The sequence below is a fragment of the Natrix helvetica genome (assembly GCF_964273705.1).
Source record: "Natrix helvetica genome assembly, chromosome: Z".
Taxonomy (NCBI): domain Eukaryota; kingdom Metazoa; phylum Chordata; class Lepidosauria; order Squamata; family Natricidae; genus Natrix; species Natrix helvetica.
In genome coordinates this window covers 118929213-118955829 of record NC_138554.1, presented here as the reverse complement: position 1 = coordinate 118955829, position 26617 = coordinate 118929213, and the positions used below count along the sequence as shown (strand labels likewise).

At 41.6% G+C, this 26617-nt stretch overlaps 1 protein-coding gene across 1 annotated transcript in view; it reads right to left on the bottom strand.

Annotated features, from left to right (window-relative positions):
- GPR158 (G protein-coupled receptor 158) overlaps nt 1-26617 on the bottom strand; it is a gene marked incomplete at its 5' end in the record, with an annotated part of 148882 nt that overhangs the window by 58953 nt on the left and 63312 nt on the right. Inside the window, one exon of the mRNA XM_081970675.1 lies at nt 5217-5319. Within this exon, the coding sequence (XP_081826801.1) occupies nt 5217-5319 (103 nt within the window). The remainder of the gene's footprint in view (nt 1-5216; nt 5320-26617) is intronic.

Below are 26617 nucleotides of genomic sequence, written 5' to 3'. Positions count from 1 at the left end.
TATATAATCCAAAAAAGGAAAAAGAGAGAAGGGAAGAGGATGGAAAAAGAAGAAAATGTATGGACCAATTTTCCACATAGGAAAGGTCTTATAACAGTAAACTGAGAGCTGTCCACTGTTTCTTACTACGTAGTTATGATTTAAAAAAAAAAACATTCCATTTGAACATAACATTATGTTGCAATCAATTATATTTCTGATATAGTCATGTTTGTGGATACACAGCACATCTGGACTTGATTTAAATCTTGGGATGTCTTTGGTCTTAAGATATAAAATAATCTCCCAGTGAGTAAAGCAATTACAGGATTGGGGAAAATTGGGGCTTTGACAGGTGAGTGATGATGCAAAAACCCATGTGATGCACGTGGGTGAATTGAGGAGTTCTTATTGCTTTTATGGATTTGGAGCATCTTTGGTTTTTTATTGAGATGCAGTTGAAGAGGTTTCTTGGGACTACAAAAAATGGAACCGTAGGCAACAGATTACACACAGGATGATCAAACTCAACAAGACAACCAACACATTCACAGACATGATCTACTAATGAAAGCATAAGATGACCTCTGAATAATATGCACGTGTCAATTTGGGCAGACCTCCTTAGCCTGGAACTTGTTAGCCATTGGTTTATAAATCTAATCTCCAAATATTTGCTCATGATCCAGATTACCTGCTTTTCATTCTATTCATTACATGGTTCCTTGCCATGTAAGAATACCTGATTTTGATATCTACCTGCTAGCATCTGTATCATTGTTTCATGCCATTTAGAGGGTATTTAAAGCCATTTGCTCCTTTTCTCTGCAAGGTTTCTGAAGCGGGGCAGTTTCCCACTGCTTCCAGTTGTGACTGGTTTGCTTCCTGAGCCTTTGGAGGCAGTTCCCAAAAAATTAACAATTTGTCTATTTTTTGGCATGAGCCTGAAAAACAGAACTGCAAACACAATCCCATCTGCCCTGCCATCGTGGAAGCCCACTTTACCTCCCAGTTCTGCCTCGACCTACAACTGTGCAGCCTTACAGAAAGCAGAAAGATGGCAAAATTTTAAGTGATAGAGGCATTTGGCCGGCAAACTCTTGATTATTAATGATGGTGAGCAAGCAAGAACACAGCTTGACTTTCAGATTCCTTGCTGGGTTTGCAGAGCTGGCTGTTAGATAAACAATCTTTTTTCAAACTAATGTGCTGAGGAAATTTCACAGAGAACTGGAGGTTGCAAAAGCAAATTCTGCTTTTTGAGCTGGGCACAAATAGCTTTCTGAACTAAAGTAGGAATGTAAAATGCATGTTTTTAGAAAACAGCACATCTAACCCACTTTCTCAACTGAATCACCTGGGGACTGGCTTAAAGCTGTAATTAAGAAATGCTGCCCAATTAGCAAATAAGCATGATTCACTCTGCTCTTAGTCCTAAATGTTTTGCTAAATCCCCTTGAAAATTAAGGGGGGCAATTTCTCAATAATTATAACTCAAATTGTATTGCTCATCTCCAATATTTCCCTACCTCCAACCTTATTTAGGGGTCCACCGTGTTTTCTTCTCTCTTTCTTGAGAAGGATGTTTTCTCCTGTAAGAACATTTTGCACTATTTTTATTCTGTCCAAATCCATTTTTCTTTTTCCTCAAGCTTTGCAAAATTGTTCTTGAGGTCATGACTGAATGTTGATGTACTATAAAATTCTCAATGTGCATTCATTTCAATGATATCAGTGCTTAGACGTCTGGAGTTCGTAGTCTTGTTTTATGTAGCAAGAGAAGTGACAAGGGTACATTACTGACTTTAAACCTGTGGCTTTTTCTTTCATAGTTTGACACTTGATATGAGCTATCTTACTCTTTTGGTTCTGAAAAGAGACATATGTTCAGTTTGGCAGGCTGAGAGCCTGATTTTGAAAAAAAAATTCAGTTCCTCAGAAGCAACGATCTATGTAAATTCTATGCAATGTTCTTGCAATTGGATATATGTGTGCCAGCATTTATTTAATATTGGCTTTGGATTTTTATTAATTATCACCATGAATGCTAATTTTAGTGCTACAATTTGAAAGAAACACATCTAAAATAAGCTTAATCCAGTTTGAATTTGCCATATAAATACTTTATAAATTCTAGGTTTATGTACATATTGCCAACTCATTTATAATTTCATTTCTTCACTATTTTTTTTCTATAATTATTCTGCCCTATTATTAGAAGTATTGCTTGGCACTTCCATTTCTAAGGCTAGATGTGTTAACTGGAACCAAGAGATAACTTTTGCTTTCTTCCCTGTCAATTCTTCTCTGCACTCACATGTTCGTGTCATTGGCCATTATTCCCTGTTCATTGTCAGAGAGAGCAGAACTTCTGTACTGAAAATTCTCAGGCATATATTACATTAGCTGATTGAAGGAAGGTCATTGGAGAAGATTTGATGTTGGGAAAGATTGAAGGCAAAAAGAGAAGGAACAGAAGACAATGAGATGATTAGATGGTATCACTGATGTAATGACCATGAATTTAGCCAAACCCCCAGGAGGACTATTGGGGGCCTGGTATGCTATACTTTAGGGGGCCACAAACAGCCAGACACAACTTAGTGATTGAACAACAACAATTGGAGGAAGGAGCTCTAGAACAGGGGTGTCAAACTCAATTTCATTGAGGATCACATCAGAGTTGTGTTTGACTATGGGGGCCATGGTGGGTGTGGCCTTAGTGGGCATGGCCATGGTGGGTGTGGTCAGCTCAACATCACTCATGTGATGTGGCAAAACTTCCTTCAGACCCTCCCTTACTCTCATTATAATCTTCCTTCCTTCTTCCCTTCTCTTCTTTTTCCTTTTCTCTTTATTCTCCTTTCTTCCTTTCCTTATTTTTCTTTCCTTGCTCTCTTCCCATCTTTCCTTCTTTTTCTTTCCACTTTTCCTTCCTCTTTTTCTGTCCCTTCTTGCACACTCAAATGCAAAAGGGGAAACATTTCTCCTTTTGTTTTGTTTTTAGTTTGTTTTGCTAGGCCTCTGCCAGGGAAAATGTAGCCCGTGAAGGACACATGTGTCCCCAGGCCCCATTTTTTGCCACGACAGCCTCCTGCAGCCCTCTGCCAGCAAAAACTGAGCTGAGTGGAGGCCACACAAGCCCATCCCCAAGCTACATTTTGGCTGGCAGAGGCACCATGGGCCGGTCCTTTGCTGTTTCCAGGGCATCCCTGCGGGCCAGATCTAAGCACACTGTGGGCCGAATCGGGCCTGCGGGGCCTAAGTTTAACACCCCTGTTCTAGAAGGAAAACCATGTCTCTGGTTTCCTGCAAACTTTCAGATGCTGCTGTATCTAATACAAGTTTACAATAATTGGGTTGCAAGAATCCAAATGTCCACTAGATGGAAGTCAAGAGAAATTCTAAGAAGTAGCTGTTTGGATGTTTGTGATCCAGATTCCATTGTTCTTTGCATCTAACATCCGTGATATATGTGTTCATATTTACTTGTAAACAAACTCATGTATTTTTATAGTGGTAGATTTGTGCTTATGTATGTGATTTGCTTTCCAAAAAACTGCCAGTGTCAGTATTCCTTGGGCAAAATCACAAAGAAGAGACATTTCTTTGGAGAGACAAATTATCATAGAATTCAGGATCATTAAGCCTAGAGATAGTGGGAGCCAGAGGTACTAATAGTACCATGCAAGCCAACACATGCAAGCCAACAGGGCAACTTTTTATGGGGTGGAATTATATATCATGAGAATAAACAGGGGCATTGTTAACAATAGGCACTAGTTTTAAAGTGATGGGGGTGACCCAGTTATTGCAACCTCTTGCCACGTTATTGATTTATTTATTTAATTTAGTTTGTCAAACATGTACCAGATAACAGGTATAAGTATAAACATGGACACGAAGATAGGAAATAGGTACAAATAAGTGGGGACAATAGGAGAGGAATAGTAGGCACGCCGGTGCGCCTATGCATGCCCCCTTACAGACCTCTTAGGAAAGGGCTGAGGTCCACGCTAGACAGTTTAAGGTTAAAGTTATGGGGGTTTGAGGATGTAACAACAGAGTCGGGTAAAGCATTCCAGGCATTGACTACTCTGTTGCTGAAGTTATATTTTCTGCAATCCAGTTTGGAGCGGTTAACCTTGAGTTTGTATTGATTGTTTGTCCATGTATTGTTGCGGTTCAAACTGAAGTAATCATTGACAGGTAGGATGTTGTAGCAGACAATTTTGTGTACTACGCTTAGGCGAGACCTTGTTCTAGGTTGTCCAAGCCCAAAATTTCAAGCCTGGTGGCATAGGGTATTCTATTGTGAGCAGAAGAGTGGAGTACTATTCTCGTGAAATACCTCTGGACTTGCTGGATTGTATTAATGTCCGATATACAGTGTGGATTCCAGGCAGATGAGCTGTATTCGAGAATTGGTCTGACAAATACAATTTTAAAATACAACATACTTTCAAAGGGAGAAGGACTTAGACTTATTTCGAAGTGGGTAGCCACTGCTATAGATTCCCCTGAGAGTAAACTGGACATAATTTATATACAAATATAAAAAAGTACAAGGAAATATCTCGCTGTATTTAATTATGTACACCACTCATGACTGTCTGATCAGATTAAATTATTCATTCTACTAGCCCAAGGGGGACTGAGAAAATTTCCCTTTTCAGAAAGTTAAATTTAACAGATTTAAAGACATCCATGAATTTGAGAATACGGGTTGTAATTTCTATAGATTGCAGACTGAGCATACATTTAAACATTTAATACAGCTGAGTTATATAGAGAAATACAGTATATTTCAACCTCAGCAATTTTTAGATGAGTGGACTTCAACTCCCAGAATGCTGGTTGTGGAATTCTGGGAGTTGAAGTCCACCCATCCAAAAATTGCTAAGGTTGAAAAACACTGATATAGGGGAAGGATTAAAATTAACAAAAAAGACAACTAATATGCATTTTAAAACAGCTGCTGTCCTTACATTGGTTCTGAAAACTGTAACAGCCCAGGAGCAAAGCTTTTACAAATCAAATACCCATAAAAGTAGATATGTTTTACAAACTGTAGAGAGCATCACAGATGACAAACCACAGGCCTAAAATTCCTTAAGTGATTATATAATCCCTGAGTTGCAGAATGTTAGAGTCGAGTGCATAACCCTGACAAGGATAAAAGGGAATCTTACATTATTAATGTGTTCTCTCTTGCAGACTCAAGCAAAGGCACTTACTGTGAAAGATGTTCATTGAAAATATTTTGGGATTATAGAATCCAGTCTTACAAATGCACGAGTAGGCTCCAAGCACAAATCCCAGGCCTTTAATTGGTATACACTAGAAGAAAGAAAGACAGACAAGATGAAAGACACACCCATTTTCCTTTATGAAGACATTGTAGTAGTTCATTTCAAGGCCAACAATTCAGCAGGAATGGTTCAGAACAGGCCTTTTTTTGTTGTTGTTGTAAAAACCATTGATAAAAGATATTTGAAAAAGACTTCAGTACAACAAATGGAAAGTAAATTATTACCCAAACAAGATTTCTTTGGCAAAACTCTTTTTTCATTAAAATGGTATAATGATGAATTGTTCTCCTCCCTTGAATTTCGAAAAAAATTAAAGGAAGAAACCTCTTTGCTTCCAATTTATCTGGTGAACAACTCTAAAAGAACACTCTGATTCACATAGTCAATTTGAAAACCAAATTTGATAGGTGGAATATCCTCAGTTCATGAATATTCACATAAAATGTGTCTCACATCTGCATGTGCTTTGTATTTAAACACACACAGTGATTGACGGGGCAGTGTGAAAAGGAAATGAATTAGAGTAATAAAAAAAGATAAAAATATATTCTTGTTAATTTATAGGCTTTTTAGAAGCAGAGTGGAGTGAAAACTTTTAAGTGGGAACTGCTAACTTCTGGTGTGAGAAATCTTTCATAGTTCCAACTGCGTGTTGGGTACCATCTTGTTTTCTCTGCTGGGAGCTGATTGGGTGCAGGATGATATTGAACAATTGGAGGAACCAATTTTTTTTCTCTCCTCATACCCCCACCCATGTCTTACTACTAGGTTTTAACTCTCAGTTCCTTGTTCTGACTTCTTGTGGGTCACTAATCTCCTTCCAGCCTTCATTCATTTTTCATGTACAGTTGCTTTTGCTCTGATGGCCTTCATTTCTTCCAATAATGCTTTCCTGAATAGACCTTATAGAGAATAAAATATTGTGCCTATCCACTGTTTGGATCTTTGAGGGTATTCTGGCATATCTACCCCCATCTGAAAAGTAACAAGCATTTTCTCGGTCTTCATAGGGGGTCTAAGGATGTGTCAGAAAAGTCAAGATTATAGACATTATGCTACAATCAAAGCTTATTTTTTTATGAATATCACACATGCATATAAAACTAAGAAGATCTTGGTTTTTACCTGCATTTTACATGCATTGCACAAAGGTGGGTTTGGGTGTGTGTAAAACCATAATAGCCATTGTTGTGGCTGTCATGTTTTTTGACATTCCCTGGAGACATCCCTGGTTTTAGTATATTAAAAAATAAAAAAATAAAATCATCTCTGGAAATGAGGGGCAAGTGTATATTCTGTCTGTAGTGTACATGTATATAAATATATCCATATGTATATAAATATATCCATATGAACACCAGTCCTGTATACTATATACCCTTGTCACAATATATACTATAATTATAGGTATGTTCCTACATTAGATATTAAATGTGAAAATGTGCTACTTTGTTCACCTACTGAGCACTTAGATAACACAACTATATAATCACTATCATTCTGCATGTTGCCAATTCTTCTTTTGCCTTTCATCAAATCACAAAAAGTCAGCTCTCTTTTCAGCTCACCAAAACATTATTACAATTTCTACATGAATAGAAGGCTGTTTTTCTGCCTTTCCATCTTTTTTACCATGCCAGAAATGATACATCAGGAAAATGAGCTTATCACAATTCAGCATGCAGCCATTATAATCTTTGAGAGGGCAGTTACTTCTGACACCATCTTTTAATCTATATTAATCAACAATGAGATTCATTTTCAGGATGCAGAAGAATAAAGTAAGATCATAAATTCTGTACAGTTTTTAATGTTCTGAAGTTTTAGAAAGTAATGAATGGTATCCCCTACAATTAACTATATTATAGAATGGAATGGTAAGAGAGAAAGAGAAAGAGAGAAAGAAAAAAGAAAGAGCATTATGCAATTTAGTCCTACATAAATAGAAAGTAAAAAAAAGCCAGAAATGTTATAATATTATATTATAGTATCCTTACATTGGAACTGGAACTGGAGAAGCATTTTATGGTAATTTAGAGCTCAAGCATAGTGGGATGTACATACAGAAAACAGTTCGATTCCAATATTCCTTCCCAAATTTAAAAAAAAAAAGTTAATTGCAATTTTACTTATCTCTTATAAATGAAAGAAAATAAGATTCACTTATTTGCCAGCTATTGCTAAAGCCGATTTTGAATGGTTAGCAACACATTATAAGGCCCAATTAAATTTTTCTAGTATACATCTTTAACTGAACAAATCTCTTTGCTTTTAAATCAGCACATGATACATTGCTTGTAAAATAAATCAATACCTGAAGCAAAGAAAAGCCTTTACCAGCATGTGAGAAAGAGATGGAGTTGCTCAAGCAAAAAAAAAAAAAACCTTTGGTGTAAGGACATGTTTATTACCAGCGCATAAGGGTGTGCCCATTTTCATCTGTGAAATAGAATGGAAGGGCTCTGTTGTCATCATAATACAGTAAAGCTGCTTTATGGCTTGCTGCTTTTGCTATATTATTGTAGAAAATGGCCAGGCTCCTTAGTCTGTGAGAAGCATTCTTGTTAATAGGCTACACTGAGTAGAATAGAGATATTACTCTACGCTGGTGATAATCAGGTTATTATTGGTTCATTGCACAGCCAGCCACATGTTTAGACTGGATTTGGCATTTTTATCCACACATCAAGTCCTTCCCAATGACTTCGAATAGGGAAATGTTGATGTTTAATGGTGCTAAAGGTATCATCACAGAATGTAAGCTGTTCCAAGTAAAGCTACCTTTTGCAATTGACTGGTGGTGATTTTGCCAATGCTGAGGATGTCCAGATAGTGCTCCAATTGTTTTAGAATTGCCCCCAAGGCATCTATTACTATTGGAACTATTTATGTTTTTTTTGCCATAGTTGTTCTATTTACAGGTCTTTGTATTTTGTTGTATTCTCCAGTTCCTTCTCTTCTAGTTTTCTAACCCCAGGTATTGCCACATCTATTAGCCAGACTTTTTTGTCTTTCTTATTGACAATGGTTCAGTCTGGGGTGATACATGGCAGGTATTTATTTGTTTTAATTCAAAAGTCCTAGAGCAATTTAATTTCTTTATTACAATGATGATTTCAGTTTTCTATTATATGTTTTTTCAGGTCAGGGTTAGTAGAATGCAAACTCTTGTGAAGGGTTTCTCAAGGAACTATGCATATTTTGGATTTGTCCATTTCCTTGGCCACTATGAGTCATTTATTTCCCACCTAAGTGAGGGTGTCTGTGAGAAAACAAAGATTAGCTTGGGATAGGAGTATTAGGAGTGGGGATAAACAAAATCAAGGTGCAACCATTTTCCATGCATCATATGTGCATGAAAAGTAGGAAAGACTTCAATTGGGCAATCATAGCTGAAACTCTGCCTTTGTTGATCCCTTTGTGGAGATCCCTGATCCTTAACTAAGGCTCTGATTTCCCAAATAAATTTCTCACTATCACCTATGTTACAGTTTCCAAAACTTCAGAAGAGAGAAGACCTCAGCTGTTGGACAAATCTCCATAACCCTTCTTCTTACCCCTTTATTATTTTGATCTACTCTTTCTCATGTTTGTTATTACCATTCCTCTTTTTTTCCTTTTTAAAAATTCATTTGTCATTTCATGATCAAATTCAGGAATATTTATCAATGACACAATTCTCAAAAGTCCTTTGGGAAAGGAAATGAACCACATTTGATTTATTATGAAGATTTAGAGTGACCAAACCAAATGTCAGCAACAATATGGATAATTTTCATATGAGGATGAGCAATTCAAAGCTAGAAGTGATTTTGTATCCATGGATGTCTATAAATGATCACAAAATGCACCAAGCTTTGCAACAGCAGAGTTGTAGAATAAGTTGTGCATTCTATCCTTCTGCAATGCACAAATTCAAATGGCTGCACATAATCACTAAGCATTGCATTCAAGGGACAGTGGTTTATTTCATAAACTTGGTTAAAACAATAGCTTAGTGTAATATGCAAACCAGGTGTATGCTTGTGAATTCAACAGAATATGCTTATTTTCATAACCAAGGGAAGTATTTCCAAATGTATTTGAACATACTGACAGAATAGGTCAGTATAAAAATGAAAGAAACATACAAAGTGCAGGCATCATCATGTAGCCCAAAATGAGATAGGAAATTACTCAAGGACACTGTTGATAGGAAAATTCTGGGAATTCTGGGCTTAGGAATTTGGGGAGTTGAAATCCACGCATATTAAATCAAATAAATATTTTTTTCAGCTCCTTTGAATACCATCTTAACTTCCTTAGCTGTTATCTTCATCCTTCACAGGGTCTCCTTATGAGTGGACATAAGCAAAGATATGAGCAAAACTTTTCAATAGTTCTGCTTGGCTACCCTAATCAACAATCAATAGCCAGAGAGACAAAATAGCAAGCATTTTGGCAGACAACTGAGAAATATATAGTTACACTTGAACAAACTGTCTTTAAGATTACATATTCAAAGTATGAATTTGGAAGCTAATTATTCATAGATGAATCTGTCTGAGCAGTGCAATTTAGGAGTCTTGTGTTTTTAAAATTATATTGTGTCCGGGCAGATGACGTCAGGGAATTTCCCCTGACAGCCGGCATCTGCACTAGCAACAGCCAGGTCGCATCTGATTGGCTAAGACGCGACCTGGCTGAGAGCGGGCATACTCTGGCTTGGGGATTGGCTGGGTCGTCTGACAGCTTCGTATAAATAGCTGTCAGACGAACCCTGCGATTGATTCTCTCCTGTATATTGTCGAGACTGCTGTGTTCAATAAAGACTAGTTAACTCTCCTCACGACTCCGCTAGCCTTTTGTGCCTACTTAACACTGGCGACGAGGATGGGATCCAGCCGCTAACCCACCGAACGTTCCATCTTGGCACAATCGTACCGGTGACCCGTTCCTGCCAGCCAAGCTCGATCCCTGAGGAGACCATGTTGGCGATGCCAACCTTCGTTCCGTTTGGCTGCGACGGCGAGACTTGGGAAGCGTTCCTGGAGCACTTCGAGTGCTATCTGATAGCCAATGGCCGTCGCGATGTACCAGATGATGAGAAGTGCAGCTTCTTCTTGAGCTGCTGCGGCACGCCAATGTTTAGCGCCGCTCGCTCACTAGCCGCCCCTCAGCCAGTCCATTCTCTGGACTGGGCCACATTAACGGAGCGTCTTCAGTGCCACTACGCCCCCACACCATCCTGGGTGGCGAGGCACTATGCTTTCAGGCACTGTGTCCAGAAGCCGGAGGAGTCGGTGAGCCAGTTCCTCCAGTCGCTTCGCACAGCGGCGATGAGGTGCGAGTTTGCCGACCTCGATCGCAACCTCACGGAGCAGTTCGTCAGCGGCGTGAAAGATCTGCGCCTTCGCCGGCGGCTCCTGTCACAAGCAGACATCACACTGACTGGGGCCATTGAGCAGGCAAGGGCGGCTGAACTCTCCGACGAGTCAATGGCGGAGATGTTCAACCTGCCGCCTCCGCCAGGCCGCACTTGCCTGGTGGACGAACTAGTTCCCTTGCCAGATGACTACCCTGAGGAGGGCGCGGTGGCGCGCATTGGCCAGTCCTCCAGAAGACGCGTCCCTCAGCGAGCCCGGGAAGCTGTGACCGCTTGCCTTGGCTGTGGAGGCAACCACGACCGTTCGGGTTGCCCCTTTAAGGCCGCGGTCTGCCGCCGCTGCCTTAAGAAAGGACATTTGGCCCAGGTCTGCCGAGCGCAGTTCCCCTTGCCACAGCGTCCAGATGACGTCCCGACCACAGCCGCCGTCAAACAGCGACCTGGAGGCCATGCTGGACGACAGCAGCAGCAGCAGCAGCAGCCTTCGCGCGGAGGCTGCTACGCCGTGGACGCTGACTTCCACGCCAACCCCGCAGAGTTGGCCTTCCATACGGGTGCAGGTGCGGAGCGCATCAAGGCATCGCTCCTCATTGAGGGCTCCCCCTGCACCATGGAGGTGGACTCGGGGTCATCCCGATCCCTTTTGTCGTGGGCAGAGTTCTCCCGCCTCTGTCCAGGCATCGCAAAGACCCAGCTCTCATCCCCAGACGCAACCCTACGGGACTACCAGGGGACTCTAATTCCTACCCTGGGTTGTCACCTGGTGCGGGTGGAGTACGGGGACTTTTCGGGGTGCCTTCCCCTCCTAGTAGTGGAAAAGCCTTTGCCGGCCCTCCTGGGCCTTGACTGGTTCCCGGCACTTGGCCTATCAGTGCACGGGGTAAGGCAAGTGGTGGCCACGCCTCCTGACGTGGCCGACGTACTTGCCAGATTTTCTGATGTATTTGATGGGCAGCTGGAGGCGTATAAGGGAACGCCCATCTCCTTGAACCTAGACCCCCAGGTTGCCCCCATTAGGCTGAAGGCCCGTAGGGTGCCTTTCGCCTTGAGGGCAAAGGTTGATGCGGAGCTAGACAAGCTCATCGTGCAGGGAGTCTTGGAGCCGGTGGATTACTCCAAGTGGGAGACCCCTTTGGTCATCCCAGTTAAGGCGGATGGGTCCATTCGCCTCTGCGCCAACTTTAAATCCACCATCAACCTTGCCCTCCAGGCGAACCCCTATCCAGTTCCGGTAGTGCAGCACCTGCTCCACTCTTTGGGGCAGGGCTGCATCTTTGCGAAGCTGGATATGGCGCAGGCCTACCAGCAGCTCCTGGTGGATGATGAGGCGGCGGCCGCGCAGACCATCGTCACCCACCGTGGAGCTTTCCGTTGCCGCCGCTTGCAATTCGGCGTTTCCATAGCCCCGGGGATCTTCCAGAGCCTTATGGAGCGGCTGCTCCATGGGCTCCCTGGCGTGGTTCCGTATTTCGATGACGTCCTGATCGCCGCCAGCAGCCGATCAGGCCTCATCGAAGTACTAGTGAAGGTCCTCGAGCATTTCAGGGGCGCGGGCTTAAAATTAAAGCGCAGCAAATGCTCATTTGCTGTGCCCCGGGTTGATTTCCTGGGCTTCACAATTGATGCCCAAGGAATTCACCCCACCCCTTCAAAGGTAGCAGCCATCAGGAACGCCCCCACACCTGCCTCCAAGACGGAGCTGCAGGCGTTCCTTGGCTTGCTTAACTTCTACGTGCCATTTCTGCCGCATAAGGCGTCACTAGCCGAGCCGCTGCATCGGTTGCTCGACCGATCGGCAGCCTGGCGCTGGGGCAGCCGCGAAGCGCATGCGTTCGCGGCTGTCAAAGACTTGCTGACGTCAGAGGCAGTCCTCGTCCAATATTCGGACAAGCTGCCTTTGACTCTTGCTTGTGACGCCTCCCCCGTGGGTTTGGGGGCGGTCCTGAGCCATGTGCTGCCCAATGGCTCGGAGGCCCCCATAGCCTTTTATTCCCGGACACTGACTTCTGCAGAACGCAACTACAGCCAGATTGACAAGGAGGCTCTGGCTGCAGTGTCAGGGATTAAGAGGTTCCATGATTACCTCTATGGTCGGCACTTTACTCTGTTCACCGACCATAAGCCACTCCTTGGGCTTTTGGCAGGTAACAAGCCGACCCCTCCCATTCTTTCGCCGCGCATGACTAGGTGGACAGAGTTCCTAGCTGCATACAGCTACACTCTGCTCTACCGCCCGGGCAAGCACATTGGGCACGCTGATGCCCTCAGCCGCTGCCCCCTGCCCATGGCAGACCCCCCGACAGTGCCTTGCCTGTCGGTTTTGGCCATAGCGGATTTGGCTCTGCCACTCTCTTCCGGAGAGGTGGCCTCAAAATCTAGGGCTGACCCTGACCTGTCACAGGTCATGCGATGGGTCCAAAGGGGCTGGCCTGAGGGACCGGTGCCAGAGCACCTTCGTCCCTTCAAGGCCAGGCAGTTGGAGCTGTCACTTCACAGTGGGTGCCTCCTGTGGGGTGATAGGGTGGTCATTCCACCCAGCCTGCGCCATCAGGTGCTGTCTCGCCTTCATGAGGGCCACCCAGGCATAGTGCGCATGAAATGCCTGGCGCGCAGCTATGTCTGGTGGCCTCGCATTGATGACGAGATAGCCGCCTGGGTGGCCGGCTGCTCCCCCTGCCAACATTCCCGACCGGCACCACCGGCAGCCGCTCCTAGGGAATGGGAATTGCCCCGTGGGCCTTGGTCCCGCATTCATGTAGATTTTGCGGGTCCCTTCAGAGGCCAGGGCTTCTTGGTGGTGGTGGATGCATATTCGCGCTGGGTGGAGCTCATCCTCATGAGGTCCACCACAGCCGAGGCCACGATCAGGGAACTGACTAGGCTTTTCGCCACCCATGGCTTGCCGGACGTCATTGTCTCTGATAACGGGCCTCAATTTGCATCCACCGCGTTCCAGCTGTTCCTGGCTTCTCAGGGTATCCGCCATGCCCCAGTCGCCCCATACCATCCGGCTAGTAATGGCCGGGCGGAACGGGCGGTCCGCTCGGCCAAGGAGGCGTTAGGCAGAATGGATGTGGCAGACTGGCCATCAAGGGTGGCTGCTTACCTCTTGGTACAGCATGCCACTCCTTGCCCCCAGACCGGGAAGTCTCCAGCTGAGCTGCTGATGGGCCGGCGCCTGCGGACCACCTTGGATAGGTTGCACCCACTCTATTCAAGTGAACAGCCTGGCAACCTGGGGCCTCCTTCCCGTTCTTTCCTTCTGGGCGATTCTGTTTGGGCTCAGGCATTCTCAGGGGCGGTTAGGTGGGTGCCTGCCACCATCACCGCCATAACCGGCCCCTGTTCTTACAGGGTCCAGCTACCTGATGGGACCGAATGGCGGCGGCACCTGGATCAATTGAGGCGCCGCCTGCCCTGCAATAGCGACAACATCCCCGCCAGGTCGGCCATCGACGTCGCTGCGCCTGAGCCCTCCAACGTTTCGTTTCCTGGTGCCCTTCCACCAGTCACTGATCACCTGGTCCAGCTGGCCTGGGCCTTCCCGTCCTCGGACGCCGCCTCCCGGCCGTCCATTGTCGAGGTTGTGCCGCCCTTTAGGCGTCTGCCTCCCGGTTTCCAACTGGCCTTCCCCGAGTCAGGCCAGGCCTACCCTGAAGTTCCCCGTTCAAGCCCGCCTTCGGCCGCGCCCCCTCGGCCCTGCCTACCTGGGCCTTGTCATTCTCCGTCAGGGGTGGGCCTCCAAGATGGCGCCCGGAGCTCCACTCCCTTGCGGGAGGAGCTTCGACGGACACCACCTTCCTCTCCGGCGCCTCCTGTCGAACTGAGGCGTTCTGGGCGGGTCCGGCGCCGCCCAGACTATTTGCGTGACTACGTTTGTGCGTCGTCTGCATATGCGCAGTCACTGGGGGGGAAGGAGTATTGTGTCCGGGCAGATGATGTCAGGGAATTTCCCCTGACAGCCGGCATCTGCACTAGCAACAGCCAGGTCGCGTCTGATTGGCTAAGACGCGACCTGGCTGAGAGCGGGGAAACTCTGGCTTGGGGATTGGCTGGGTCGTCTGACAGCTTCGTATAAATAGCTGTCAGACGAACCCTGCGATTGATTCTCTCCTGTATATTGTCGAGACTGCTGTGTTCAATAAAGACTAGTTAACTCTCCTCACGACTCCGCTAGCCTTTTGTGCCTACTTAACAATATTTGCTCTTAATATTTTTATTAATGTTATTAGTAGAACTTTTATTATTTTGAAGTGCCAGTTAAAAGCTGAGAAATGGTGTTGACTGAAGCCCACTTAACCTATCAATACCAACCTCATCCGTTAGCAAATATCAACCAGAAAGTCTGATTTCTCAAATGTTCATTTTCACATTCTTGGATAGCATTGTTTTTCTTTAGGTCAAAGAGCAATCTCTCTTCAGAGAATTCTTGAAGGACAGTTATGATCTTTTCTTTCATGAAGAAAAATAAATAAAAGCTAATAAAAATTATTAACAGTAATGTTATTTCCTTGGTTCAGAATAACAGTCATGACTCAGCTAATGGATTTCACTGGGTTGAAACTTCTAAAGCAGTTTCAGTTTCAGTTTCATTGCATCAAATTGTGTGTCCAAGCTTGCAAGATCACAAAATATACGAAACTTCAAAAGGAATTATGCTAAAATATGAACAAATGTAATAAGTTCACTGTGTGTCGATTTTTAAAAAATCAAATTAAAGCAGATACGGTACAAAATAAGAAAACCTGAAAAACTAAAACTGAAACATTCTTTTCTCCTCCACTGCTCCCTACTACTACTATTTTTTTATTACTGTTTTTAGGGAGAAATAAAAATATGTATCAGAATCCCAAAAAGAAATCTGCCTTAAGAATGACAATAGTCTAGACTGCATAATAGTTTTGCATTAATAATTGCATCAAGTAATTTCATTAAAAATTAGACAACATAACATAATAATATAAAATGGGAGGAGGAAGGTGTGTTGATTATGTTTGCCACTTTGAATTATTTGGAAAAATAATAGTCAGGAAATTAAATAAATAAATCTCCACATGTAGGCTAAAGACATTTTAAATACATACTGTGTTCTAATTTTGTAAAATATAATCCTGTACCGGGGGGGGGGGGGGTGTTCAATTTAGAAAACCAAACTGAAATCCTGTATGATTCAGACTTTTGTTCCTTTTAATTTACAGGAGCAGATAAATAGCACCAATCTCAATGGCAATGTGAGCTGTACCCATAATATTTGACTGAATCTGGAAAAATGATTTCTGGTAAGTTCACTAATAAAATATCTTGATTAAGAAGGAGATAAGATGAATTAAATAGGACATGAAAAAGATAGTGATACATAAAACACTTGAGAGGCTGATGAGATTATGAAATGTGACTCTTTCACAACCAAAACCATGATATTAGCTCCAAATTGAGATACTTGGCCTTATTTTGAATACATTTCCTGGTCATACAACCTATTTGTTTCCCTAGCTTTGCTATACTGCCTTTTTTAATTACAAATGTAAAGCATTTATCGGTAGTTCCCAATACTTAAAGCCGTGATGGGATTCAAAAATTTTTTATTACTGGTTCTGTGTACGGGGCTTGGTGGGCATAGCATGGATTGGCGGGCATGGATTGGTGGGTGTGGCAGGGACAGGATACTGTAAAATCCCCATTCTGTCCCCACCCCAGGTTTCTGCAAAATCCCCATTTCTTCCTGATCAGCTGGGACTCAGGAGGCAAAGAATAGATGGGGGCTGGGCCAGTCAGACGTAGTATTTACCAGTTCTCTGAACTACTCAAAATTTCCGCTACCGGTTCTTCAGAATTGGTCAGAACCTGCTGAATATACACTGAATTACGACTTTTCTATTCTTGTATGTGTTTACTTTATTTCAGTCAATTGTTTCCAAAATACTTTACAACCAATTAAAACAATTTGAGACAGCTGAGGTCAGAAACAGCATTTACAGCAATGTAAGTCTTTAATTCAAGAGATAACACTTGCCTGGAGTCTAAATGAATATGACCATATGTTTTGGGTAGAGATATCCTACCTCAAGTACCATTATTAAAATGGCTCTCCTTTAAAAAAAAATGGGACATTTGAAGAACAATTTCAATTATTCATTTCAGGCTACAGTGAACTAAATAACACAGAAAATTATTCTTTAGATGCTAGAGAAATTTAATTTTGTTTATTATGAAGTTTACATGTGTATATTAATATTTACCCAAACAAATTTTGGTGCAGACCAGGGGTTCCTGCCAGTTCTAACCTCTTCTGTAGAAGAGGTTCCACAAATCTATCATGCTGTTTAGAACCAATTCCAGCTCCCTCCCCACACCAGCCGCTCACTGATTGGCTAGCTCACCAATCACCCTGCCTGCCTCTAAGAGTCCTATCTAAACATTAAAGTCTTAGAGCTGTCAAGTTTGAACACCCTGGGTTTTTTTTTTCTAAAGGGTTATGGGTGCAAGGGTCTTATAACTTGACAGCTTTAAGACTTGCACACTTCAATGCCAGAGTTCCTGAGCCAACATGACTGGAGGAGGAATTCTGGGAGTTGAAGTCTACAAGTCTTAAAGCTGTCAAGTTTGAACACCCCTGGGGTTTTTTTTTCTAAAGGGTTAGGGGTGCAAGGGTCTTGTAACTTGACTTGTGTACTTCAAATGCCAGAGTTTCTGAGCCAGCATTTTGGTTGCTAAGCAAGAGCGTTGTTAAGTGAGTTTCACCACATTTTACAAATTGGCCATGCCCACTCAGTCACATGACTGACAAGCCATTCCCACTCGGTCACATGGCTGGCAAGCCACTCCCACAAAGTAGGCCACACCTACAGGAAAGGTTCTAAAAAAATTTGAAACCCACCACTGGTGCAGACTATGATCCCTAAAATAGATTTCTTATTAAGGGCAAATTTGAAAGCACTAGAAAAGATTCTTAATCTGGGATTCCCAGATACGTTTTGGGTTTCACTCTCCATCATCTCTGAATGGTTGACCAAGCTTCAGATTCAGGAAGTTGTAATGAACATCTGAGAACCCAATTCCGCCTTATGGAATATGATCAAGACAGACTGAATAATATAGAAAGAGAAGATTCCATACATTGCTCTATTCTGGGAATACTGTATATCTTTTTTTCCCCTGCAATAACCTAGAAACCTAGTTTTCTCTATTAGGAAGCTAAACAATTTTAATCTTATCTTCTACCTTCAGCATTTAAAACACATATCTATATTCTGTTTCATCACAATAACAGACATAGAAAGTTGGGAATGTGGGCCAGCTCCTCTGAACTAGGTACTCCTCTGGGAAATTGTTTATTGAGCAGAAAAATTAGAGTTTTTGCCTCTGTGGACTTTGTACATAAATATTTTAAGAGGGAGACCAGAAAAAGAGGCCAATTACAACATCTATCCCCTACATCAAATTCCTATTTGTCTTTAAATAGGTTTGCATGGGTAGATACTCTCTAGTAAGTTTCTTCCTGAAAGAGAGCTGACATTTTTGGGGAACACAGTCCTTAAAAAGAACCACAATAGTATTGCAGTCAGCGCCATTGGTAGTTGGCTGGGTGTGAATCCCTTGGATGGTAACTACTTAACACATTTCTTGCAGTGTTTCACTAATGCTAGAGGGGAATCAAATTTTGTTTTTGGTTTTTTGTAAAATTAATAAAGGTGGGATGCAAATGAAAAAATAAACATAAAAATTAAATTGTAGAAAATTACAACAAAGTAGGAAGACTTCATATTTTAAGGATTCTCAAGACAGCCCTCCGCTATGGGTGCAAGCTTTTTAAGGTCTGAGATACTTGGTGAAAGAATGGCTCTTAGAAACATAGCCTGAAAAACAGTTTTATGCTGTTTTTATACTGAAGGTATAAAAAAAAAAAAAAACTAAGGCTTTGAATCTTGCAAAAAAAAAAGTGGTTCATTATTTGTTTATAGTAAGATAATTTAAAATCTATATTATCCACTTGCATTTAGCCAGCAAAGAAATGACAACAACATGGAGTGTTTAGGAATCATTAAAAGACATGTCTCCTCTTTCATATATGCCAATCATATAGATAAGTGGTGGCGAACCTATGGCATGTGTGCCAGAGGTGGCACTCAGAGCCCTCTCTGTGGGCACATACACCATTGCCACAGCTCAGTTCCACCGCTTTTCTCCATGACGTTTCTCGCCATGGTTTGCAGGGAAACAGAGGTTTCCCTACAATTGACGAAACAGAAGCTCACAAAAGAAAAAGATCTGGCCTTTTGCAGAGCTTCCAGTGTTGTGATGCCCTGCCTCCTGCAGGCCAGCTGGTCTTTGGGTCTCTGCTATGCATACACGCATGTGCGCGCACAAGAGAGAGAGAGACCTGCAGTTTGGGCACTTGGTCTCTATAATGTTTGCCATCACTGATATAGCTGAATAAGTTGTTGTTGGTCGCAAAGTCATGTCCGACCCATCATGGACAACGTTCCTCCAGGCCTTCCTGTCCTCTACCATCCCTTGGAGTCCACTTAAGCTCACACCGAGTACTTCAGTGACTAAAGATAAATAAATTAAATAAGTATACTTCTTCTCTTCCTTTCACACACCTATACTAATATACTTTACTATAGGAAAAATGATAGGGACGCTGTGGCTCAGTGGCTAAGACACTGAGCTTGTCGATCAGTAAGTTCAGCAGTTTGGCGTCCGAACCCCTAGTGCCACATAACAGAATGAGCTTCGGTTACTTGTCCCAGCTTCTGCCAACCTAGCAGTTTGAAAGCATGTAAAAAATGCAAGTAGAAAAATAGAAACCACCTTTGGTGGGAAAGTAACAGTGTTCCGTGCGCCTTCAGTGTTTAGTCATGCCGTCCACATAACCACAGAGACGTCTTCGGACAGTCCTGGCTCTTCGGCTTTGAAATGGAGATGAGCACTGCCCCCTAGTGTCAGGAATGACTAGCACCTATCTGTGTGGGGGACCTTTACCTTTATATTATAGGAAAAAGTTTTTGAAAGCAATGAGATAGAACACCAAATGAAAGTCTGCAAAGCAAACACAGAATCATGTATACAGAAACCTATCGATTTCAATGGGTTTAAATGGCGAATATGGAGTTTACAATTAGAACATCAGTTTCTCATTTTAAATTCATTTCCTCTGTCCTATTTTATTTTTGATTCTGGGCAACAGCTTCTTCCTGACATATTGTGGTGATTAGTCAATAACTGTCTGTTTTTTGGTTAAAAAAAAATAAGCTCCAGACATTTGTGATTTAAAAATAAACTTCAAAATTCTTCTGTCCCTTAAGTAGCAACAAAAGTAAAAAGAGACAACAGTTCCTTAAATAGGTTGTAGTCCACCGTGTGTGTGTGTATGCGCGCGCGCGCACACGCGCATTTCTAAAATTATACTAGTTGGTTTTTGTCATTCATGTTTGAACTCAATCTACATTTGTTTGGTATACATTCATCCTTCATCCAGTTTCATCTACTTTTTTAGTAACAAATTCCCACAACAAATTTCCTTAAAAAGGAAAAACTGGTAAAAAGAGTTATATATCATATAATAAATATTTAGTATGATTTGGAGATTAATTCAGTCATAGAAATGATAATTTAATTTAAACCAAATGGTAATACATCTTCATATTTTGGGAATATAAAGCCATTTAAAAGATCAATATTAAATATATATCTGGATCCTTTATTCCTTAACATAAAGTAGGTAGATTTATTTATATAAATTTCCAAGCCTGATAAAGCCAAAGTTCTTAGTAAAATAACAAATGTCATATCCTGGAAATATAATTGGATATCACATTTATATAGAGAATAACATTAAACACTTTGTCTTTGTTAAAGTTCAGATACATTATGTTTCAACACCCTCTGATGTCATGAGTTATAATTTAGAATTATTCTTTATTATATTTTTGTAAGTAAAAAGGAATTGTTAAAATGAAGGTCCTATGAAAGATACAGAAAGTAACAATGCAACAATAACATGAATGTGCTAAAATCTGGCACGAATAAATTAAAAACTGTCATGTCAAAAGTTAATATTTACATATTATATAAATATTATGTAAATATTTAATTTGCAAAAATATTGCTAAAATTTTAAATTCCTTTGAGCCCAATGAATCCTGCTAGTAAATCAACATTATAAGAATTAGATTGCATATTTTTTCCATATCACGTAGAGTGCAACTTTAAATATGCTATAAAAAATGAAAAAGGGCCCCAATTCTAATCATGTTCAATCAGTTGTAGGTCCTTACTCATCTCCACAGGACTTACAATAAAGCTAGCCTGCCTAAGACTGTAGTCATTCCGAAATGCACATTTTATATAATAAATATGAACATATAAACATGTTGTCCTTAAAGATGGTTGCTGTAACTATGTAATAAATACAAAGAATGTATTACTTATAAAAAAGCAATTTTAAGTAATTCATTAAAATAATTTGATAAAGTTTACCTTCTTGATCAGGGTTTTTTGGGGGGAGGGTCCCTTTCACTGCCTTTTTAAAGGTTTCTTTTGAAATTAGAAACTAATTCAAGGTGCTAGGACCGTGATGGCTAACCTTTTTGTCATTGCATGCTAAAAGCACCCATAATGGAATGCTCACTTGACCACCCTCTGCTCCTCCCCCCTATGCATGTCTGTGCGATGCTCCCCTCTCCTGTGCATGTGCACATGACTCCCCCCATGCCCCATTTTGGGCCTAGTAGGCTTTCCTGCAGTCTCCTAGGAGTAAAAATGGGCCTTGGGGGCACGTCACTCCCCCTGCGCCCTGTTTTGGGCCTGGTAGGCCTCCCTGCAGCATATGCAACAGAGGCTCAAAAATCAGCTGGCCATGCATGTGCGGTGGAGCTGAGCTTGGCCGATGGCTCACATGCCAGGCGACATGGCCCTACATGCTACTTCAGGCACACATGCCATAGGTTAATAATAATAATAATAATAATAATAATAATAATAATAATAATAATAATAATAATAATAATAATAAAATTTATTTGATTAGCCGCACCCTCTCCCGAAGGACTCGGGGCGGCGTATAATAAAAACACATAGAATACAAATATAGACAATACACACACATAAATGCAGACGGATACGTGGAGGAGGTAGACAGATAAGTGAAGAAAAATTTAAAAATTAAAATTACAATTTAAAATCCCCTAAATAAAATTACAAAGTTAAAAACCCGTCAGGAGCGATATGATCAAACTATGGTTGAGCCAGGCCAGCTACTTGGAAAAGGTGGGTCTTAAGCTTTACACGGAAGGAGCGGAGGTCGGAGGTAGTCCTGATATCTGGGGGGAGGTCATTCCACAGGGCTGGGCCCACCACAGAGAAGGCTCTGCTCCTAGGCGCCGCCCCCCGACACTGTCTGGTGGACAGCACCTGGAGAAGTCCCTCTCTGTGCGAGCGAATTGGTCACAGGGATGTATGGGGCAGGATACGATCCCGCAAGTAGCTAGGTCCTGTGCCATGGAGCGCTTTGAAGATCGTTATCAAAACCTTGAAACGCACCCGATAGACCACAGGAAGCCAGTGCAGCTCGCGCAGGAGAGGTGTCACATGGGAGTACCTTGTACTCCCCATAATCACCCGTGCGGCCGCATTCTGGACCAACTGTAGTCTCCGGGTGCATCTCCGGGTTCACCATCACAGTGCTAGGACTTTCATCTGGCACCGGGATCAATTGTGCTAAAAAGCTGCTATGCCTCATTCAAAACAGGGCTTGCTCTTCTTTGTTCTTCCTCTGGCTTTGGTAGTAATAAACCTCAACTTTTCTGTTCTTGAAATTACTACTAGGCTGCAGTAATAGAGAATTTCTGAGTTATCTGTGAGGTAATATGGTGACAGAAGTAGGGAGCAGGAAGGAATCCAACCAATTGATTATACAGCATTTCTTTCAATGTCTCCCTTGTGAAAAGAATCAATAGTTAGGGTGCAGCTAACAAGTGGAAATGTTACTTGGTACAACATTTTATTATCCGTTTGCTGAGACACAGCAGAACAAAATAGTTAAAAGGCCACAGAGGAATAAACCGTCAGTCTTAAGAAACAGTAAAATACCTCAGGCAGCCATGAATCAAGAGATACACATTTTTATGGGTTGGTTTGTTATTCTGTACTTCAACGAAACAAAGTCTTCCCCCAAAAACTCATTTCTCAGCCCCATTAGAATATATGTTTGTGGAATAGGGCAATTCTATTATCTTCAGAGGTGGATTGCTCCCGGTTCAGCCCAGTTCGGCCAAACCAGTACTGGAATTCAGGCCTGGGTCGCAGAACCAGCAGCAACCCAGGCCTGCCATGCCCCCAAACTGGTTCCCTCAACACCACTGGGCTGCCATCATTTTGGTTTTTAGTCACTCCACGTGCGCAGTTTATTGTAAATTGTTCTGTGCATGTACGAAAACCAATTTACATTGAACGCATACATGCACGCAGGTTGCGAACTGGTTGTAAAACCAGCAGCAACCCACCCCTGGTTACCATGTACAAGAAACAAAATATGGAGGTTTTATCTTGACAAGTGTGAAAAAGTAGAACCATTTTTCTTTCTCAAACATACAAAAACATATGGCATCCCTTCCTTCTACCAACACACAAGGTGCTTCTACACTGTAGAACAGACAATGGAAATATTTCAAAATATCTCCATTGGCCTTCAGGGGTAGCACGTAAAGAGATGACCAGCTGCTGCTACCAAGTAATATGAATGACCTTCATCCTATGACATGAATAACAAAACATTGTTATTATACATCTTATCTGCTAAGGTCAGGTTAAGCTTTCTCTTTCCATCCGGTCTCTGTAGACCTGTGTATGGAAAAAGAGATGTACTATTCCTACATCTGTAACAAGGTGAATATGTCATGACCTCTGGTGCTTGAGGAATACTCAAGGGAGGAGTGGTCCATTACAATGAACATCCCACTGAAAAGAGTTATGATTGTTAACCTTTGAGGGAGGAAAGGGATACGAAAATGACAAAACCCAAATATTATGCATATTCTACCAGAAAGGAGAAATGAATAATACAGTATGAAAAAATAGGCATAATTGTAACATTACTGGGATGACAAAATAACTGAGGCTTTACTTACTAGGGTTTCATAATCCCAAATTTTTATTTGTATCCTGAATGTGGGTTTTTTGTGTGTGTAGTAATCATATAGGTCCTTATTGCAATAAACTTTAGGTAAAGGTAAAGGTTCCCCTCTCACACATGTGCTAGTTGTTCCCAACTCTAGGGGGAGGTGCTCATCTCCGTTTCAAAGCTGAAGAGCTAGCACTATCTGAAGACATCTCCGTGGTCATGTGGCCGGCATGACTAAACACCGAAGGTGCATGGAATGCTGTTACCTTCCCACCAAAAGTGGTTCCTATTTTTTCTGCTTCCATTTTTACATGCTTTTGAACTGCTAGGTTGGCAGAAGCTGGGACAAGTAACGGGAACTCATTCCATTACATGGCGCTAGGGACCCGAACCGCTGAGCTGCCAACCTTTCTGATCAACAACCTTAGCACCTTAGCCACTGAGCCACTGCATCCCTTTGCAATAAATTTTAAGGATCTGTTTTTTAAGTGTTGGTCCCTATAAACCTATTTGAAATCCACTTCATACATTACTGGCTTGATGTGTAAACCAGTTCCTTTATTACATGCTGCTTTGCTAACAGATCCAGAAATCATATTGATATATTAATGGCAAAATTTCTTTCCAAAGTAACATTACCCATTTCTTCATCAAGGTGAATAGTACTTGTGTGACATCATCATAACAACAAAAAGAAAGAAAAGTAGATGGTCTCACCATATTGATGTAGTTTCTAGACCATATAAATATTAATAGAAGACCACCAGGAAAAACTGCTATGGAAGATAGGATCCCATGTCACTTCCTTAACACACACACACACACACACACACACACACACACACACACACACACACACACATATATATATATATATATATATATATATATATATATATATATATATATATATATCACAAGTTATAATGACAGTTACTGATCTGATCAGTGAAGGAACAGCCATCTGATAACAATTATCATTGTTTAAGATGATTGAAAACTGTTAGCAGTGATATAGACAGCAGATCTCTGTTTTGAGAAACATGAATGGAGAGGGTTCAGAATTTTTGTGTTCCTTTGGCATCCTATTGGCCAATGCAGAAACAGATATTGGATTAAAGAGGTATAGATAGTCAATTTTGGCTTTCTTTTCCTTCCTGAAGCTGACATATGGCCTTTGATCTAATCCCATATGGTTCTCCTTATGTTCCTGGGATCTCTAAAATATGTATAAAATATATACAGCAACTAATAAAAGAAAATAATATACAAGAGCACAAAATAATGCATCGCTATAAAAGCTCAGACAGAAGCTGAATTAATTGGAATTACATGTTACAAGAAAACTTGAGAACTTCCACTCAAAATGCATATTCATATTTCCCTTCACCCACAATTAACATAACCAAGAGTTATTTATTGGCTGAGAGCTGAATTCCTATTAGAAAGAATCAATAAGAAAAGGAAGAAAGGAAATAGGAAGAACTGCCTGGCAGGAAGGGTGTGAGCAGAAATTTTGTGTTATAAGTATAGCTAAATTGGGGAACTTGTCCAGATACAAAATGTGCCAATTACATTCAATGTAGCTTTGCCTTCAGCCATACATTTCGTAATGGAAAATACAAGTATAGGAGAAAAATTGAGTTAATTGGATTACTCCCATTGCAATTGTGCCAGATTTATATTTTGTTTTTCAGGAACAAAATTTGATCTGCCCATCCCTTTCCCTTTTTGGTCCCATCCACTATTTTTCCTAACCATGTTTAATTCCTGAAGCCAACCTTCAGAATAGCATATAAGGTCAAACGTCATTCTCAATCCCTCATATTGTAACACTTAATAATTATTATCATTCCTCAAATGGCTTATTAACATGTATACTGAGTATCCATAGCAAATACCTGATTATGACAACAAGTCTCTATTAGAGAAAGTCAAACCTATCATGGAATGTGACATACAACTTATCCTAAACTATGTTGTGTAATTTTACCCTCCTAAAAATACGTTGTTAACAAACCTTGGGAACAAATGAGTTTGAAAAATATTACTAACTAGCTGATAACTCAGCATTGCCTGGGTATTTATTTATCCTAATCTTGTATTAGACAGGAAAAGCCCTGATTTTGTTGAAAATGTCCGGACCAAATGTAATTTCTAATGCTAAATTTTCCCCCATTACAATATGGAACCTCCTTGTTGAGTACTGTGAAGCTGTTATCATGGCAACTCCACTGCGCTGCACAGGAGAAGCCATTTTATGGCAGTATGGTAGAAGCCATTTTAAGGCACAACAGGCTGTATCTTAACAGAGTACACACACCGAGGAGTGTTAGGGGTGTCTTATCCCCCACAGCATTTGATTCCAGAGAGTAAGTCATCTGTGTACCAAGTTTGGTTGAGATTGCTCGAGGAGTTCCAGAGTTATGGAATACACACACAGAGAGAGAGAGAGACAGACAGACAGACAGACAGACAGACAGACAGACAGACAGACAGATAAAAAAGAATATAGCTCAGGGTTGGAATGACAGGTCTTTGGTACTCTCTTTTTGTTTTCTTGCAGGCATCTCCTTACTCAGCTAAGTAGCATTATCATCATTGATAGGTTATACAGTCTGGGTAATGTGCAATGTCTGCAAGAAAATAACCAAGCTCAGAGAGAACCAAGGACCCCTCAAAAATATTACTAGATATTATGAAGAGAGGAAAGAGAGTTTTATCCAGAACTGACTCAGAGAGTGTGGTTTGGGCTGGTATTAAATGTGTTCTATCTGGAATTGTCCAGGGCAGTCTTTCTCAACATTGGCATCTTTAAGATGTGTAGATTTCAATTCT